The sequence below is a fragment of the Prenolepis imparis genome, unplaced genomic scaffold (genome assembly GCF_030444845.1).
Source record: "Prenolepis imparis isolate NDT839.2.m4 unplaced genomic scaffold, iyPreImpa1.0 SCAF_2, whole genome shotgun sequence".
NCBI classification, from domain to species: Eukaryota; Metazoa; Arthropoda; class Insecta; order Hymenoptera; family Formicidae; genus Prenolepis; species Prenolepis imparis.
The window spans coordinates 2,986,818-3,008,646 of record NW_028141160.1 but is presented as its reverse complement, the minus strand read 5'-3'; the positions used below and the strand labels follow the sequence as shown (position 1 = coordinate 3,008,646).

The 21,829-nt window shown below is 33.6% G+C and overlaps 1 protein-coding gene across 1 annotated transcript; it reads left to right on the top strand.

Annotated features, from left to right (window-relative positions):
- Positions 1-9,865: 9,865 nt before the first annotated feature.
- On the top strand, positions 9,866-20,993 carry LOC145932811 (uncharacterized). The gene is made up of 9 exons (XM_083032051.1): positions 9,866-10,133; positions 10,369-10,543; positions 11,007-11,080; positions 11,382-11,465; positions 11,577-11,654; positions 11,755-11,969; positions 13,609-13,738; positions 20,460-20,835; positions 20,987-20,993. Exons 1-9 carry the CDS (start codon positions 9,866-9,868, stop codon positions 20,991-20,993), a joined length of 1,407 nt encoding a protein of 468 aa, XP_082888177.1.
- Positions 20,994-21,829: the final 836 nt, after the last annotated feature.

Below are 21,829 nucleotides of genomic sequence, written 5' to 3'. Positions count from 1 at the left end.
AATAGACCGATCTGGCTGAAACTTGGTGTGTGTTCTTCCAAGAGATGCTACTAACTAAAAATAACCCCGATACGCACCAGTGGTGCCATCTCTCTGACTTTGCACGGACTTTTCAAACCACCCTCGTAATTGTTTATTTTTTGATCCAAAATAATTTCGTACTAATTTCAAACTATGACATGGATCAAAAAATATATGTACAGGCTTTCCTGTGACCGGGTGATCAATATACGGTTTAAATTTTTCTTTGTCATCAAAATCAAAATTTGCTCCTAATAATTCACAAGCAGTTCTATGAGCACTATCGCCATCAAAAGTAGTACCGACTACGTCAAGGCCTTTTTCATCAAATTAAATTAATAGATCTCGTAAGAATATTGATTTTTCATGACCATTCAGAGAATTTATAAGATAATAAGCAACTGATGCTTTAAAATGTCCATTGACATTTACTACCATAAAAACCAAGACTTTTATTGCTTCAAGAAAACGGGCATTTTTATCTTTTTCCGACAATTGACCACCCGCATCAACAATTCCCACCCATTTTTTAATATTTTTATTCCAGCTTACTCCTTTTTTTATGTGCATTTCATCAAATGTTAAGTTAAATATTAATTTTTTAACCTGCCTATCTAAGTGATCTTTCACCATATTTGATACATGTTCAACCATTTCTATTGAAATACCTGGATTATAGTTTCTTGAATAAATCCAACTATTTAGAGTTTGAACACATGGCAAACATTTTAAGAAGGTTTCACGGACATATCTATAGGCAGATGGAGAAAATGAAGGCTTCTTGCAAAGCTTTTTAAATGATCTGGATAAGGACTTGTAGGTTTTCTTTCTTTCATTCGATGTATCAATTGTTGTATATGTAGAGGTAAATCCTAGGAAACATTGTAAAAACAAAGTTAAATTTAAAAAAAGTAAAGAAATTTGGAAATACACAATACGACTGAGATCTGTAATAATAAATCCTAAGAAATGATGTTTATGGAGATTTAAAATGTAAAGAAAAATTTTTTAAATTATAAGTACAAAATATAATAAAAAATATATAAAAATTGTAATGATTAAAAAAATCAGAAATATATAAATTGATTAGTATATGTACAAATGATTTTTACCTTATTCATTCCAATGTAAAGTTAACATAATAATGATGAAGTTAATACATTACTCAGATAGCACAGAAAGGTTAAAAAATATCTTAAAGATATCTAAAAGACAATAAAGCCGGCTACACACACGCAGTTAAAACTGAGCGATCTAACTGTACAGTTCAAACTGCACAGATCGGTCGGATTCACAAGTGCACACACACCTTCAGTCAAATTTATCAGTTCAATGTTAGATCACGATGATGACGGACGACATTTTAGCGGTGGTCGGTTTATTGCTTTCTATTAAAAGCAAACGGCATAAACATAAAAAACATTTGGTGCAAGGAATGGTTAAAAAAAAGAGAATGTTATTCTCATATAAACTTATTAAAGGAACTAAAATTGCATCCTAAAGGTTGGCATAACTATCTCAGAATGAATGAGGATACTTATTTAAATCTTTTATCATTAGTTACACCATTAATAAAAAAGAAAGACACTTTAATGAGAAACGCTATTTCGCCTCATGAGAGACTTACCGCAACTTTGCGATTTCTTGCAACTGGACGAAGTTATGAAGATTTAAAATTTTCTACAATAATTTCACCTCAAGCTCTCAGTTATATTGTACCCGAAACATGTGAAGCCATATATAAAATTCTATATAAGGATTATTTGAAGGTAATTAAAAAAATTCTTTAATTAATCTATTCATAATTTAATAAAACACTTTAACACTTTTAAAACTTTTAACTTTTAACTTTATTTAACATTTTATCAAACTTCATTAAAATATAAAAATCTTAAAAATATTATAATGTATGAAATTCATTAAAATCAGATAAATATGAGTTTTCTGATTCGGGGTATTGAGAATCTATTTGTTGCTGGGTTTGCTGTGTTGATAATGATGTATGAGTTGGACTGCGTGATGTGGAATGGTGAGCGTATGGTGTATGAGTTGGACTGCGTGATGTGGAATGGTGAGCGTACGGTGTATGAGTTGGACTGCGTAATGTGGAATGGTGAGCGTATGGTGTATGAGTTGGACTGCGTGATGCGGAATGGTGAGCGTATGTATGCTGTTGATTATATTGCTGATATAATTGTTGACGCATTGGTGTAGGATTTGAGGCAGCGATGAATGGATTCATTACTTTATGTGATGTAGTTAATTGTCCCATTTCAGTTTCAAATAAAGCTTCATTGATGATTTTTTCGGCTAAAATTCTTTGATTTTTTTCTAGATCACGCAATTGAATTGCGACATTTGTACCGAAAATATCGAAACGGTCATCTTGTTTTATTGGTTTTCTAAAATGATCTTTAACTGATAATAGGACATCATTTGTTAAGTCTTGATCAGATAAAGATTTTTTTGATGGCCTAGGTCTAGGATGATTATGTTGAGGTAAATCAATAGAATGGGAGGGAACTGATTGTGACAAATCAATAGAACGGGAGGGAACTGCTTGTGCTTCTAAATTTTGATCTTCTGCAGCAGCAAAGTGATGCGGGGATGAAGGTGATAAGTTATCGATACTCTGTAACAATATTTTTTGTTTCAGTTTCTACGAAAAAAAAAAAAATAAATAAATAAATAAATAATAAATAAGTAAATCAATAATAAATAATAAGTCAACAATGTAGGCTCCCTGCATTGATAAATTACAAATTCAGAAGGAGGCTATATGGAGCCACGCGTAGGGTGTAGATACGCAAATACTAAAAACAAACTTGTTGGAATAACAAATTTATTAAATCTAAACGTTTCGGCCCTTTCTTTGGACCTTCTTCAGTAAATTTAATACAATAAGTTATAATGTGGAATCTACATACTGACGCACGCAGCGCAAAAAGCCGTGAGCCCCCCGATCGATACCCCACTAAATAGACAAAGTGAAATAATATGTCATGAGGTACTCAAAAGTGTATATATATAATAATAAAAATAAAAATAATAAAAAAACAATAATAAATAAATAATAAATAAATTGATGAGTTATCGGTATTCTGTAACAATATTTTTTGTTTCAGTTTCCACGAAAGGAAATTGAATGGAAAAATACAGCAAAACAGTTTGAAGAAAGGTGGAATTTTCCCCACTGTCTTGGGGCAATGGACGGTAAACATATTGTAATTATTTCTCCAAGTGGAAGCGGATCTGAATTTTATAACTATAAAAATCGACACAGCATGATTTTATTAGCAATAGTGGATGCTCAGTATCAATTCATTCTGTGTGATTTTGGTACAAATGGCAGAATTTCCGATGGCGGTGTACTTCAAAATACAGTTTATTTTGAAAAACTTCAAAACAACGATTTGAATATTCCCCCTGAAGAACATATAAGAAATAGTTCAAGAAGACTGCCCTATGTTTTCGTAGCAGATGATGCTTTCCCCTTGAGAACAGATATGATCAAACCATTTAGACAGTCGGATTTGACTACTCAAGACAGAAAAGAATATAATTATTGTGTATCACGAGCAAGGCGAATTGTTGAGAATGCTTTTGGCATTTTGGCATCTCGATTTCGAATATTTCATACAGAAATCAATATTGAGCCAAAGAGAATTGAATCTGTTGTTATGGCTTGTTGTGCATTGCATAATTATTTAATTAAATCAGTACCAAATTCTTATTCTCCACCAGAATGTTTTGATCGAGAAAATTTAGAGGATGGGATTGTATCACAGGGATACACTTCAATAAATTCTAATATGGAGTGATTAGATCGAAGAAATTCGGGAAATATTTCAATGCGGCCAGAAAAGTCAGAGAGGACTTCATGAATTATTTTGTTAATGAGGGTCGAATTCCATGGCAAAGTAACTTTACTCATTGATTAGAAAAATCTTATTATCTTTGTAAACCTTATTATTTGTGTATAATTAAACTTATTAAATTTAAAATATAAATGTTATATATATTGCGACGTCTTTTTCTCCCGACTCGATTAAAAGCCGGAAGAACGGAACTTGGCCGTCAAAACACAGGGGTTTTAATGTTTCACGCGGCGGAACTAAGCTCGGGGTCGTCCCGCGCGTGCCGCAGCAGAACGCCAGCCGTGCTATTCGCGAGAGACTAGTTTTGGGCGCCAGACGCGGTCTTTCACGCGTCAAACCACAAATCGCGAACCCAACGCAAAGTTTTGGCCGGGAATCCCGCTACGGGCTAACTAGCTCGCCTAACGGCAGAGGGGCAGGGTGGGGTTGCCGAAATTGCTCTAACGGAAGGAACTTACACTCTTTTCGCGATGTGATGAACACAGAAATGACGACACAGACATTTAAGTTGACAGTACTAAAGAAAAGCAGTACGCGATTTAGTTAAACAAAGCAAAATAATGAAGTTTATTATAAACCAATGTAATAGACATAAATATAAAAGAAAAACATAATAGCGGATGATAATCAGAGAATAAATTTAATATAACAAAAGATAATAAATAAAAGTTGAAGATAACAAAATATAACTGGAACCGATATTAATAATGAAGTATAATGGAAAACTATGAAAGTAATAAAGAAATGACTATAAAGACGGAAGATAATATACAAGACACAGTAAATCCAAAATTCTATACAAAAGAAAATATTTCGACGATTGAACACAGAGTTATATCCGCGACAAGCTTAAGTCCGAGATACGCGCATCGATAGCATAGACGAATACGAAAGAATAACCGCGACCATACAAATAGACATTATCGAACTGACTTAGATCGCGAACAATCGGAAGTTCATATCGGCGACGAGACTGGAGAGTGATACAATATCTGGATTAATCTATTTTTCGCGATCCGACGGGCGAAATTCACCGGTGAATCGAGAGCGCCGGAATCTTTTCCGCGCGCTGTCTCTCTCACTCACGCGCTCGACTACGCTCGCTCTCTCGCTCGTAATCTCTCTCACTCGCGCGCGTTCTCTCTCACTCGCGCGCTCGACTACGCTCGCTCTCTCGCTCGTAATCTCTCTCACTCGCGCGCTCGACTGCGCTCGCTCTCTCGCTCGTAATCTCTCTCTAACGCGCTCGCCGGTGGTCGCGAACTGCGTTATCACTCTCTTTATGTCGAATTCCTCCGCGATGAGATTAACACAAGGTGACGTCCGGACACAGCCGGATAGCGCATACAACAACGAGACCCGACAAACATACGCACTAACAGAAGTAATATTAGAGAAAGACGCGACAACCGTGTAATATGAGACGCGACATATATGATCGAATCCCAGAGAGACGAAGATTTCGCGTTAATATTATTCACTTGCCCGAAGGTGCGAAAGTACTCGCCGCTTGACGTCGATCGCTCGTACACCAAATAGTTTCCCGAATAAGGCAGAGCCCACGCGACAAAACTTCACTAAATAAGACAATCGCGTCAGAACGGACGAGACTCGGATTAACACCGTGACAGACGTGATAATTATTCGATACGCTTACGAAAGGGTAGCCTCACCGGTACTTCTCCCTTCGACTTGGTCCCTCTTGAGCTCGTCTTGATCGCCAGAATCGATCTTAGGTCGTCACCCGTCTCGCCAAGTTGAGCGGTCGCACCAATCTGCCGGATCTATCGGCCCGAAAATCGACAGCTGGATCAATGCTGCGCACGCGGGGTGCGTACGCGATAACCAATTACGGCGCCGTGCCGTCTACCGTCGTCGCGCGAGATTAGCAAGGCCGTACGGGGGTTCACAGCACCCCTCGTGATGGTGACAAAATATATTTATTCGCGCGGTATTTGCGTGGGGTTTCGAGGCCCTCGCGACCTCGCGCCGCGGGCCTCCCCGCGGTGGCCTTGTGTCCAGTATCTGACGGAGCGGTAACCCGCGGGAGGAAAGTTATCTTCCCGGTCTGGGCCCTTCCGGCGCCTGTTGTCGGGCGCCTCACTGGATCTCCTGTCAGTAGATTGTCAAGGCCGAATTCCTACGTGACGCTCTGTATTTGCTTCCTTCTTTGTTGTTAGGAAGGGCAGTTCTTACGGTTCTCGGCGGTATGTTTATCTCGCTAATCTCTCCAACCGCGGCTGTCTCTTTCCTGCGACGACAACACCTCTCTCTCTCTTTCTCCAGCGACAATATTCTCTCTCGGTCAGGCTCCCAAAAATAAAGTAAAATACACGCGAATTAGTAACAATTGATACTGTGTTGCTCAGTCTCTCTGGGATTTTCGGTTTCGCTCTCTCTCTCTCGCTCTCTCGCGATTGACGTGACCGCTTGGCTTTTTGCCCCGCGATTAGGCTGGGGCGGACGCGCGTCGTGACGACCACGTCACAATATGTATAAATAATTTTATAATATATATAAATATTATATATATTATAAATATGTATGTATATTATAGTCTTAAAAATTCTTAGTTTAAAAATTTAAATTCAAAATAATTTTTTTTATTTACCTCCAAATCACTTTGTTCGTCAAGATTATCTTGCGTTTCTATATTAGATAAAGAACGTCTAGGTATTTCTTCATCATTTAAAAACTCTAATAAATCGTAATACCACAATTTTGGTTCGTATATTTTCTCGGTAGCTGATCCTGACTTTGTAGATGCTTGCACTTTTTTTAATTCTTTTTTATAAGAACATCGTAAATTATTAATTTTTTTTACTACTATTTCTTTTGTGACGTTAGGTTCAATTTTTTAAAAATAGTTTATTAATTTTAAATATCCCTGGTAGAAATTGCCTTGTCGACGCCACGACACTTGTCAGCACCATGCAAGTTTGCATGGTGCTGACAAGTGTCGTGGCGTCAACAAGGCCACAGCCTTATCCAAAAGAATTGGAAAGATACATATCAGGGCCATGCTTGCGCGTGATATATAAATGGCGTGGCATTCACTATAAAATTGAACGGGCGCAGGTCTGGATTTGACTAGGCTTCTAATGCGGCCCATATTTGCGCCACGTCAAATACTGTCGCGACTTTAGAGCAATCTGCGCATGCGTTTAAATTTAAACAAATTACTGCCGGTTTTAATCAACTTTTTTTTTTAATAAACTACAACCTATATATAACGATATGGATGCTAATAAAATAAAATAAAAAATTCGGGCGCAAAAATATCGCCAAATAAAAAAATTTAAACAAAATTTATATGAAGAATTCACAGAAGAGGAAGAAAAACATGATGGATATAATAATAAAGCAAGTTGTAGTGGTGCAACATCAGAAGGTATATTAATCAATGTGAATAATATCGAGACAAGTATATATATATATATATATATATATATATATATATATATAGCAGTGATAAAAAGGTATTTTATTATTTCTGATATAGATCATATGGATAATACAAACGTAGAAAGAGAAGAGTTGATGAGTGACTCCGATACAAGTTATTCAGAAACTCACACTGTACATGAAGAAATTGATAATAATGATAGCGATCGATCATTACTATCATTATTATCAATTTCTGATCAGAGTGATGTTGACGAGTATAATGATGACAATATAAGTGATGAAGAAATCGAAGAAATCGAAGAAATATCCAAGCTATGAATGTGGGCTATTGAATGTAGAATTCTATTCGTACATCTGGATAAATTGCTCAAAATCCTTCAACCAAGACTTTTATCTACATTACCAAGATCATCGTCAACGTTTTTGAAAACTAATATTTCATGTTATGAAATACGCAAAATAGATGACTGCGATAACATTACTAATGGAGAATATTCGTATTTTGGTATAGAACAAGGATTGCAATTTTGCGTCAACTCGGAAATCCATCCTGACAATAGCATTATCGAATTACAAATTAATATTGATGGAATGAAATTATTTAAATCGAGTATAAAATCTATGTGGCCTATTCTAGTCAAAATACATTTTAAGCCAGACATTTATAAGCCTTTCGTAGCTGCTGCTTATGTGGGAAATAGTAAACCAAAATCAATCAATTTATTTATGAAAGATTTCATTGCTGAAGTCAACATCCTGCAAAATAGAGGCATAATTATAAATAACAAACATTATTATATAAAACTAAAATGTTTTATCTGTGATACACCTGCTAGAGCATACCTTAAATGTATTAAAGGTCACAATGCAAAATATGGTTGCGAACGATGTCTGGTAGAGCGTCAAACTCATCATAAAGTTGCCACATATTTAGACATTAAATGTCCCAAAAGAAGTGATGAAAGTTTTCGAAATTTTTCTCATGTGGAACATCATACAGCAGCATCACCTTTAATATACATACAGCCGTCAGTCAACATGGTCAGTGATTTCCTTCTCGACTCGATGCACTTGTGTTATCTAGGAGTCATGAAACGTTTAATTGATGCTTGAATGTTACCTGATTTTAATACGCAGCTTAGTAGCAATCAGAAGAGGTTATTATCAAGCCGAATGGAGAAAATAAAATTTCAGCAGCCCGACGAATTCCACCGAAAAATTAGAGATATTGAGCACCATGCTAGATTTAAAGCCACGGATTATCGTTTTATCTTGTTATTCTGCGGACCTATAATATTAAAAGGCATTTTAGAGAGTGACAAATATAAACACTTTTTATTACTTCATGTAGCTTGTCGAATGTTATCGATGGAAAATGCAGTTGAATATACAAATTATACAGAAGAAATACTTACCAAGTTTATTGTGCTAGGAGAAAAACTTTATGGTCCACAATTTGTAGTTTTAAATATCCATAATTTAATGCATATTTCAGATGATGTAAGAAATATGCAGTGTGGATTGAGTTTTTTAAGTGCGTTTCCATTTGAAACATATTTAGGGCAATTAAAAACTATTATAAGATCACCTCATAATATTTTGGCACAACTGGCTCGAAGGCTACATGAAGTTAATTCATATTTGAACCAGTCACCTTCACTCCCATCTGTACATATTTTAAAAAGAAATGGAGCAGATATTAAAAAGTTAAAATATAAAACAATAATAACAACAAAGTCACCAAATAATATGATTTTGTTGGAAAATAATAAAGTATGTGAGGTGATTAAAATTTTCAAAGAAATAAATAATGGCATTTTGTTAAAAATTAAAATATGGAAAATTAAAGATTCATTATATATTTATCCTTGCGATTCAAAAAATTTAAATATGTACGAATTAAAACTTGAACCTTTACAAGAAGAAAAAATAATTTCTGTAGAGAAAATTAAATATAAAAAGTTGTTCACAATCGTGAACGATGATCATATAAATGGAAATTATTAGCCATCCGGTGCCATCATAAAGTCTGTTGTTGTACACGTGTTTAAATAGTTTGTACATTATTTTTGTGCCAATTTCACTTGATCCGTTGATTCGGCCACGTGTGCCGGCCGGTGAATCATGTGCGCACATCTTTTGTTCTTCGCAAGTTCAGATGTTTTTGATTTTTTGCAAGTCAATATCAGCCCATTCGAGAGAATAATTGCACGGTAAATATTATGTTAACTACGAATTAACGCACGCACGCACGCGCGCCCGCGCACACACACGCGCACACACCACACACACACACACACACACACACGCGCGCGTTATGTATTATATATTCAAGACTATTCTTTTATTCAATTTTGAGGTTAAATAAGCATTGGTAATTATTTATGTAAAAGACACACACACAAATTGAATAAATGAATAGTCCTAAATATACATATAATATATGAACATGTTCGCTATTAATTGTAAATAATTGTAAGGCTCTCAACTTCAGCATCATATATAAGGATATATATACATATATATATATATATATATATATATATATATATTTACAGATGTCTGACAGCGATAATGAAGAAATGGTTCATCGGTTTAAAATTGTCAGGTTTATTAAACGTGGAAGAAAAGGTTCTACAAAAGAGATCGATATTGTTCCTTCAACCTGGATTAATTGGGATAACACTACTAAACGATTGAAAGTTCCATTTCTTCCACCTCCATATACAAAAGAAAGCATAAATGATCTCCACGATATGGTACAATTTGAATTGGAAGCACCAGAGTCATGGCCGTTCTACAGTATTGACATTATTGGTCAAGCAAGTATGTATTTTATACAAATAATTTTATTTTTTCAAATGAAAGAAACTAATAAATCCAAACTGATTAAGATGCTTACAGACTCAATCCAACAGAATCTAAATCTGAATCTATTGGATTGCATTGGTCTGGAAGCACCTTAATGCAGTTAAAATTTTTTCTTATGGATCAATTAAACTTATAAGTTTTTTTTCAAATTAATCACAATGAATTTAATAAAACGATTATCTTATTTCAGAAACATATTCAGAAGCTATCGATCGCTTGATGCTTCTTGATCGAAAGGAAACTGCTTTTTCGCATGATTCGGAAGATGATGAACAAAAAATTAAGAAAGTGCAAGCAATTTATCAGCAAAAAAGATTGAAAAAAAATGCGGAAGAAATTAAACATATTTTTAATGAAAGTCCTGCGTTTGCGAAAAAAATCTTGTAGTCAGCCAGGTATGATTGCATTTTGAAATGTACAATAATAATATTTACTTTCGCTTAAAAGTCTAGACTTCAATATTATATTATATTGTAGACAAACATAAACTTGTCAAGTCAATACCATCAAAGAAAAAAAACTTAACAAATAAGAGTTTCATTGTACCAGCAGCAAAGACATTTGATTGTGAGCCAGAACCATCGAATAGTGGGTCAGTATCATCGGAGAAAAGAAACTTTAAAAATAAGAGTTTCATCATATCAGCTGCAAAGACATCAGTACGGGGATTCTATAACTCATAACGACGATGTCGCTATCGTTAACGTGTCGTTGCGCATATATTTTGACATGTTAAAATATATGCGCAACGACACGTTAACGATAGCGATATCGTCTTTAAGAGTTACAGAATCCCCGTACTGATTGTGAGTCAGAATCATCGAATAGTGGGTCAGTATCATCGGAGAAGAAAAAGTTAATAAAAAAGAGTTTCATCACATCAGCTACAAAGACATCTGATTGTGAGTCAGAACCATCGAATAGTGAGTTCTTTTATTTTTAATTCAGTATTCCTGAAAAAAGAAAAGAAAGCTTTCTCTGATGAATGTGTTATAATTCACATTTTTAATTCATATTTTATTCACATTTTATACATTATTATACTCAATTTGCACATATGTATTGGATTAGCATCAATTTTCTGGTATTTACATTATTGATATAATATTTTTATTATATCAATAAATATGTTATGTTGTTTATTATGTTTATTTCTCAACATCACATATACATACATATTACATTTTTCCGTAAAATTTTTAGGCCAGAACTCTACGGTAATGTTGCTCGATGCAGACTTATCTGTTATAGATGAAAACAATTTCATAGAATATGCAAACAACAAAGGTATACAATATTTTTATAAAGACGTAAATGTTAAATTTATTGTATAAAGACTAATGACATTAATGACATTAATTATATGCATTCAAATATTTAACAAAATTTTATTTTCAGAACCGGTTTCGGTTGATATAGATTTAATTAATTCAAAATTGTTAATTTTGGAAAATGAATCAGTAAAAACGAATAAAAGTAAGATTTTTAAAATTAGATTTATTATTCAAATATACAAATCGCTGTCAAAGTATCTATATATGTATATGCAACTTAATTAATTATTTTTATTTTACAGAATTAGATTTAATATTAGTAAAATTGGAAAGTTTATTATATGAAACGAAAATAATAAAAAATAAAACGGTAAATCAAGCTAGTTCTAAATGTAACATGGATACGGATAACATGTTGTTAAAAAAATACAATATTATATTACCTGTAAAGACAAATGAAAAGTTCAATCGTATCAATAATCAACTAGAAAACAATGTAGAATTCCGAAATAATTTTGTAAGTTTACTTATTTTATAAAACATAATTTATTATTCTTTGAAATATATATATATACATATATATATATATATATATATATATGGTATATTGTAAATAAACATTGTACATATGTATTATAAAATAAACATTGTACATACATATATCTATATATATTGTAAATAAACATTGTATGTATACGTAAGTTTTCTTCTAAATTTTTATTGATTTTCAAGTGGAGATTTCCTTCTAAAAAGTTTTATTACTTTTTAAATAAAATTTTCCTTTAAAAGAAAAATTTTTATTGCTTTTCAAGCACGAGTTGTCAACTAGTCAAAGCAAGAATTTCGGACACCGCGAGTTACATCTGGTATGTATATATCTCTTTTTTTTATTTTTACGATTAACCGTCTCCGGTCAGCTGCTTCGCCTGCCAGATCATAGTCTTATTCCCACGCCTGTGATTTTTCAATCATCGCCTTGCGTTCTTTGAAAGAAAAGAATCGTGGAGTCCACAGGACGTAACAAGAGAATAAAAAAAAAGAAGTTTGTTGAAGAAGTAAGTTGAATATTATTCTGAGGAGAGGACTTTTATATCTACGCATTAATATATTATTAGAATTTAGATTGCGCTAATTTTCTTATTTTTAAGTATATACATTTAATTATTAATATAATTTTCATACTATACATAAAACAATGTCAAAAAATATTTAGTATTTAATACATTGCAGAAAGCGACAATTAAGTTCTTTATATTTTAATGAAATAAGTAATGAATCTTTAATTAAAAGTCTGCCATCGTCATTGTCTTCGGTTGTAAAAGTAAATAGAGAGTCATGTAATTATGCTATTGAGCAGACAGCTTGTGAACCAAATTTCAGAACTAATAATGAAGAGTTGACTAATCAAATAGCTCAGGAATTAATGATTAACGAATATGTTGAAAGAAATTATACTTGTAATGACAACATCAAACAGTGGTCGAATCATAATAATCAATTTTTCGTAAATAATGAAAAAAAACAATTATTTAAATGAGTCTAGTGAAAATATTTCATCAAAATTAAGTTCAAAAAATCTAATTAATGATTTACAAGTATGGGCTTCAAATTTTCAAATATCTCTGTCTGCTATAAATGCATTACTAAGTATTTTACGTGAAAATAATCATTCTGATCTTCCTAAAGATGGTAGAACATTAAAAAAAACTCCAAAAACAACTTGTAAACAAATTCATTTTGGAAATGGTGGTGCATATATGCATTTTGGATTAGAGAATGGATTAAAACGTTCAATTATTAGATATTTTAAAATTTATCCCGATGTGATTTATCTTCAATTAAATTGCGATGGAGCTTCTATATCAACAAGTTCAACTAGTCAATTTTGACCATTATTAGTTGCTATTGAAGCTGACTTTTATTCAGAACCATTTTTAGTAGGCATTTTTCATGGCTATTCAAAACCAAAAGATGTTAACATCTTTCTTCTTCTATTTGTTAATGATATGGAAAATATTGCTAAAAATGATATAAATGTAAATGGAAAAGTAATTACTGTTATTCTCAACACAATAATCTGTGATGCCCCGGCAAAGGCTTACATAACTCGTACAAAACATCATACTGGATATTTTGCATGCGGTAAATGCACTCAGGAAGGCGAATGGAATAATACAGTGATATTTCCTGAAATTGATAATCCTTTGAGAACAGATGAATCATTCATTACTATGGAACAAGAAGAGCATCACACTGGAGAGTCCATTTTAACACGGTTAAAAATTGGTATGGTTTCTAATGTAACAATAGATTATATGCACTTGGTATGTCTAGGCGTAATAAAGCGTCTCCTTCAAATATGGATTAAAGGTTCAAAGGATCATAAGCTACCAAAAAATTCACTTGATGTATTGAACACTAATCTATTAGCTATCAAAAAATTAGTTCCATCGGAATTTGCTAGACGACCAAGAGCTGTACATATTGTAGACAAATGGAAAGCAACAGAATGTCGCCAATTTCTGTTATACTCTGAACCAATTGTTCTAAAATCGATTTTATCAGACTCTAAATATAATCATTTTCTTGCATTATCTGTAGCGATTAGAATATTATGTGACTCGGAATTTTGTTTGATTTGGAATAATTATGCAAACTCTATTGCGATGGTTTGTACTGGAATATAAAAAATTATACGGATGTCATTATATTACATATAATGTACATAATCTTATACATCTTAGCAATGAAGTGAAAAGGTTTGGTTGTTTAGACAAATTTAGTAGTTTCAAATTTGAAAGTTTCATAACAAAAATTAAAAATAGAGTTAAACATTCACCGAAACCATTAGAACAAGTTATTAATCGCACTTTGGAAATTAATTCTTTACTAATTTCAAAAGATTATGAGAGAAAATATCCGATAATTCATCAATCTAAAAAAACATTAATTATTTCTAAAGTAGAATATAATGGATTTATAATTTCTGAGAAAACTAATGATAACTGTTGCCTTCTATCAAACTCAATATTAATTGTCAAAAATTTTTCATTAAAAATAATGTTCTGTACATCCGTAGCAATAAAGTATTGAAAGTATTGAGATACAAATCGTTCTTTACAATACCATGTGACTCAAAAAAGTTAAATATATTTATGATCAATAATTCTGTTGAATCTGTCACTATTGAAGCTGCAACTGTTAGTAGAAAATGTTTTTGCATTTCTTTAGATAAAAATTGTTCAGTAGTGATTCCTCTCTTACATACAGAGTATGAAAAAACTTATTAATGCAATAATATATATGGAACATATCACTGTATTAAATTTCTGTGTTTTATTGTCATTTTTATGTATTTTACGATTTCTTAAAAAGATTCATTACTTATTTTTTATAGACTCGCATTTTATATTTAAATATATTAATAGTATTAATTTATATATTTCGAAATAATCCAAAACATTTTATTGTATGTTTTAATTTTGAAGACTGCGTAAAGTAAAAGAAAATGATTTATGTTTCTTTCGTTTAAGTTTATATATGTATTTTTAAATAATTATATATACGCATTTAATTAAGATATAGGACATAAAAAAAAAATATTTAATAGTATTAATTTATATATTTCGAAATAATCCAAAGCATTTTATTGTATGTTTTAATTTTGAAGACTGCGTAAAGTATAAGACAATTATTTATGTTTCTTTCGTTTAAGTTTATATGTATTTTTAAATAATTATATACGCATTTAATTAAGATAGGACATAAAAAAATAATATTATTCCTTTTTATATTATGGATTATTATTTGTAATAAAAAATTTAATTTAATAAAATAATTTAACTATTATTAATATATTAATGTATAATAAATATATAATAAAATTTTAATAGAAATTATATATTATTTATATTTTATCATATACCTTTTCTCCTATGTAATTACAATATAACAAAATGATTATGCATATATTACAGATTCATCACATTACTGTCACATTAATGTTATTGTATTATTATAGTTTTGTTAAATTTATAAAATTGTGTAATATAACTGTTACATAACGTGTTATATTAGATCGTTATGTTGTTGAGGCGGAAATTGTAACTTGCATTTAAGTTACTTCTAACATCCATGTAACATTACTTAATAATTGAGTTTCGTAATAATAATGTAACAATGATATAACTGTGTTTAGTGGGATACTATTACTATCATTATAAATAATATAATCGTTGAATTACTCTTTTTTTTACAGTTGCACTACCACTTGCGATATAAGCGCATTCTAAGGTATGCTCTTTTACAAATCGATCCCTTAAATTTTTCCATTTTGTCTGACTTGTACCAGGAGTTGTTTCTACACACACATATATCTATACAGTAGGTGTAAAAAGTATTCGTACACAGGGTCGGACTGAGGAATTATGGCGCCCGGGCAAAGGACCAAAAAGTCGCTCCCCTCCCCATTCTAGCTTTCTCGATCGCGTTTGCTCTTTGCACTACTCGGGATCACGACGAAGATGTGGCAAACAGGATCCCATTTGTTTTAAAATTTTTTAATTTTTTTTGTACATTTTAGTTTTAATAATTTTTTTGTGTAGTATTTTTATTTTTTATATTTTTACATTTTTACATTTGTTACCATTATTTTATTTTCTATGGATTGCAATCCGTAGGTAATCTCTGTATACTTAGCAGACAAATTTAATATTTCTTATTTTTATTTATTATGCATTTAAAAATTGTTTGGGCAAGTTTAGGAATATAGTCTCATATAGTTTAAGAAATAATTATTTTATTTATAATTAATTTAAATTAATTGAGCGTATAGTTAGCATATATAATTTAAAAAATTTTAATGCAATTGTTGAAAATTTATTTGGGCAAGTTTAGAAATATATACTACGTTTACGCGAGTGTTACTACAGTAGTAACACTCGCGTAAACGCAGTAATAGTCTCATAGTTTAAGAAATAATTATTTTATTTATAAATAATAAAAATTAATTAAACGTATAGTTAGCAGACATAATTAACAAACTTTTAATATTGCAATCATTTAAAACTTATTTGGGCAAGTTTAGGTATATAGTAATAAAATAATTATTTTATTTATAATTAATAAAAATTAATTAAGCATATAGTTAGGAAACATAATTTTAGAAATATTAATATTGCAATCGTTAAAAAATTGTTTAAGCAAGTTTAGGAATATATAGGGTGCGGTCGAGTTGCCACTCTCGAATGCTTTGAACGTTTTCGTTTTCAACACTTCCATGAAACGGTCGATTAACGTTACTAACGCTATCAACGCTGTCATATCGACCGATCTGAAGCGATTCCAAACGTTTGAGCGTTTGTCAATTTCGTATTAGTATCTATTATCACGTTAATTCACACTACGTTTTACAATTAGTACACTAGTACGCAATTAGTCCATTAGCACACAATTTCCCGCGCTTTGCGAAGATTCAAATAACGCTTCAGCCGTACCACCTCTCCGGCTGCAGCATTGGAAGCAAAATGGAGGGGGATATCTGTGACGTTTCAATGACGTCATTGATATTGCTGGAGTGTTTCTAAATGCTAAATCGACCGTACTCGAATTGCTTCGTAGCATTCCTAGTACCTTCTCGACCGCACCCATAGTCTTATGTTATATAATTTAAGAAATAATTATTTTCTTTATAATTAATAAAAATTAATAGAGCATATAGTTAGGAGATATATAGTGCGATGTCGCTACCTTTGTCGGGAACGCCGATCCCAAGGGGGCGGTGTGTAATAGAATAAAAGTATATTAAGGTATGCGGTAAAACGGTAATCTCGGTAACGAACACACTCGGTACTCCCGCGGTATTGCGGTATCAAGTATTGGCGCGAATTCTCGCGCCGCGGTACGGTATGTTCGGTAACAATTTCCGGTTGCTCTTAGCCCGGTAGATGGTAGAGAGGCGCGGTTCTTTTGATTGATCGATATAAGGGGTAGGCTCTGGAGAGAGGACGTTATAATATTCAACACACAGTTAACAATAATTAACAAATATATTTAGAGACGTTTACAATGGTTATTGATACAATCGGTTACTTATTGCTACGGCCCTTTTATAAGGACGAACGGATAATACAATGTATGAAAAACGGGCGAAACATATTATTGAACGGCAGTCGAGATAAACACGATACAAAAACTAAATTCTTGACGGGATTCGGTATGTACGCGGAACTACAATTATTTGATAGCGATATCACGAATTATACTTTAATCTTGACGGGAATATCGTCCCAACGGAAGAATGCGGTAAATTGACTTTCGGTACTAACTTCCAACGACAATGGAAATCAACGCGATAACGCGTAACGAACGTGATCGGCAAACAATTCGATATTTACCTCGGCGACCTCGGAACTCGCTCGTTCCTTCGCGAAGATCGCGGAAATACAAATTGCGGTAAGAATGTTACGGAAATACGGGATTAACTAATGAGAATTTCGCGAATTTATTGCGACTCTCGCGGAGTTGCGTTCGGTACAGTAACGTTAACTCGCGAGAACGACATCACGCCAATTCCACTATTAATCCACGCGACGTTAATTAAATGAAGTCGACATTAATTCGCTTCTAACGAATATTTACGTAAACGGTATTCTACGATACGGTACGGTACATTACTCTACATACAACGATTGTCGGCGGCAACTTCACTGAGAGGAATCTACTCGCGACACCCGGAGTCAGCTGGTCTCGTGGTAACGATACTTATATGGCGAGGTTATTCTCGCCCAGAAACGGTAACTGAATTTTACTCACGGACATAATTTGGAGACACTTAACTCACGACACGACACCAGCCTAGTCCGGGCCTTACATCTATCGACTACCTGAGTGGCGGCTTACAATAATGATGGCGATGTATCGGCGTAGTCGGGTCCCGATTCTGGTATTCTCGTCTCACGTGCTCGCCGAACAGTGCCCAGTAGCGAGAGCGTCCTCAGGTCCCTCGAGTTCCGCGTCGATCTCCTGCGCATCCTGTCGATGTTCGGGCGCGGTGGGGTTGCCTTGATCCGCCCATCGATCTCCGGGCGCCCCCGGTATGATAGCCGCGAATTTTGAAAACTTGTTTCCTTGATCTTCGGTAGCGTCATAATAATGTACAGCTGATTTTCGGGGTTGGACGTGGCAGGCTGGCCGGGCCGTACTTCAGTCCTTCCCGACGGGCTTGTTGACGACCGCGGGCCCTCCACTCATTCTGCAGCATGGTGTGGGTCCGGAAGTGTCCAATTTTGTTTTTCGGTATCTAAAACAATTAGTACCTGTAATCGATTATTACGATGGCGGAAGTGATGGAACTCGATACTTGACCTGAGTGAAGGGGAGTCCTTTTATCCATGACCCCCTCGGTACTTTCCCAATGCAGTCTCTTCTCCGAATCCCAGGAATCTTGCTTCACATTTTCACGATTACCCTCCGCTCAGGCTGTCGCACCGCGACCTTCTAAAGGTCGCATCCTACGGGTCTCGTGATTACGGAATCACGGTAACACGAGAATATAATTCTAATTACAGTCGCTCTCTCTCTCAGGTGTGAGGGGCAACTCCAGAACCGTTCCCCCCCCCCTCGGTCGGGCCATTGCCCTTGTGACGGCGCTCAAAAGGCGTCACGTCACAATAGTTAAAAGTTCTTAAATTGAATGGATGCTTACGCGCGTTTCTTTCTTTTAATCGCTCTTTGCACGAAAATAATTATGTAATTTAAATAATTATAGAAAAAAACTTGCGATTTTTAATTATTACAAATTGTTAAACATAATTGTACATATACATGGGTAAATTTAGTGACAAATATTGTAAAGTGACTGCCCTGCACTCTGGTGGTGAAATGAAATAGCTAAATAGCATTCCAGCTACAAGTCGACACTATGTAACACTGGTCTAGTTTCCACCGAAGCCTTCAATCCGATTCTGCTTCGGTGCAAGTCGAATTTAATATACTGTTTCCACCGAAAGTAGAATAGAAGCGAGGAAGATTGATATTTCAGAAGAGCCAATTTAACGCCAACACTTAACTTTTGCTTGTTGAATGTAAACAAACTTAACTTCTGAAAAATGTACATATTAATTGAATACAAAGATAATTGAGTTAAATAAAAGGAAAATGGGTAATAAAATAATTTTGTTGGATTACTCACTGTGTTCCGTAACTGGAAAGCACCCCTAGTGACGAGCGGACGTGTCTTAAGGTTTCAGATTTCGATTGGTAAGTAAATTCAGTTTTGTGTTCATGATTTTACATAAATTAAGTTTGGATAAAGTATAGAAAAATTTTCATTCAAGTTTTTACATTATTTATTTAAATAAAGTGGGTGACGAAATTATGTGTCCTTAAATTGCCTTGTCTCTTATTTCGTCACACCGACGAAATTAGTGAGAATGTTTACGGAGTAATTGTTTTTACATGTGTAAACAATATTTTGATTTTTTAAAATAATTTTTTCAAAGACGCTAATAGAGTTTACAATACTAAGATTAAATTTCGTCATATTTATAATTATCTTGCGCTTATCAAAGTAATCTTTAATTTTTGAGATGTCAATTCGGTATGATGAAATTAGATACATTGTGGTTTTTACTCGGGTGGATATAACTTCGTCAAATACATTTTATTAATAAAAGTCTAAGAAAGAAAACAAACGTCATTTTATTCCAGCGTTCACTTATTCTATCCTGAATACTACCAACTATTGTTGTTTGTTCTCCTTATTTATGAGGAGAAGAAATAATATTGAATGACGATACTATATCCAACCTAAATGATACTTGCCCCTTATTTCGTCACTCGACACAAATAGATACTGACAGTGTTAAATAAACTGGACTATTTCGCCATGCACTTTTCATTTTATTTAATATAACAAATAATTAAACTGTTTTCATTATAATAAATTTAATCAACTCAATTGCTACGTTTATTTTTCTATTTATGCCTGTATCTCATTTTTATATAGGAATTTTGAAGATGGAGAAAGGGAAGAAGTCCCAAGTCAAAAAGAAACCCCAACAAAACATGAATTACAATGATCAAACGATGAAACTAGCTTTAAAACAAATTAGCGAAGGGATGTCTGTAAGCAGCGCTTCGAAAGCATTTGGCATTCCCAGAACTACGCTTCAAGATAAAAAATTTGGACGACATCAACGATCAGTCGGAGCTCCTACTATATTGACACAAGATGAGGAAAAAGTTTTTATCAATTGGATAGTCGAACTGGGAAAGCAAGGATTTCCAGTAATAAAGGATCAACTCTTGTACAGTGTTTCCAAATACATGGCAGAGAACGGACGAATCAATTATTTCAAGGATGGAATTCCAGGGCGCCGATGGTATGAAGCTTTTTTAAATCGCCACAAAGAAATATCCAAAAGAGTACCTCAAAATTTGTCGACGGCTAGAGCAAACATAAGTGAAGAAGGAGTTCCAAATTGGCATGCAAAAATCAAGAACTTTTTTGAAGAATATGGTGATCTCAAACAGGTTTTAACTTGTCCCAATCGCATTTTTAATTGCGATGAGACAGCTTTTTACCTTTGTCCAAAAAATAAATTTATTCCCGCCAAAAAAGGATCTAAACAGATTTATAGTAGAACAACTAATGACGAAAAGGAATGCCTGACAGTTCTTATTGGAGCATCAGCTACTAGATGTTTAATGCCACCATTGACTCTGTTCTCATACAAACGCATGCCACAGAATATTGTTGCGAAAATGCCCAAAAATTGGGGAATAGGGAGAACCGACTCAGGTTGGATGACATGCGAAGCATTTTATGAATACATAACAAATATTTTTTATCCATATTTGCAACAAGTCTCGTTCGAGCCTTCGTACGGGTCGGATGTGTTTATATCGCGCTGCCGTTCCGAACGCGCTAAAATATCTCAGTATAAAATATCTCAGTGTTGCTAACTTTCAATAATTTGATAGTGCTAATATTTATCACTTAAATTTTAACATCTGTGTGTAAAAAGCTAAAGTATTCAATAAACAATAAAACACATTGCTGCTCAGTTAAAATAATCCGCGGCCGTTATGGCCAGCGGACGTGATAATACTACCGCGCAACTCGCGCAGACAACGACCCATAGCAATACACATATACAGACGGATACGATGCCGCAACGGAGTCAATCAGATGCAATGGAACAGATAACCGCAGTCGTGACAGATCAAGTATCTTATAATAATGATGAGATAACTTCGAAAAAGTATACCACGGATAAACATAATGAATGGCAAGAGGTTAAAAGCAAAAACAAACGACCTAGATCCAGTCCTGAAAATAATAATAATAATATACGGCGCAACTCAAAACAAACA

Coding starts and splice junctions, on each gene's coding strand:
- LOC145932811 (XM_083032051.1), top strand. CDS start 9,866: ATGTCTGACAGCGATAATGAAGAAATGGTTCATCGGTTTAAAATTGTC. Junction 11,081..11,381: donor AGCTACAAAGACATCTGATT/GTGAGTCAGAAC, acceptor TAAAATTTTTAG/GCCAGAACTCTACGGTAATG. Junction 11,970..13,608: donor TAGAATTCCGAAATAATTTT/GTAAGTTTACTT, acceptor AAATGCACTCAG/GAAGGCGAATGGAATAATAC.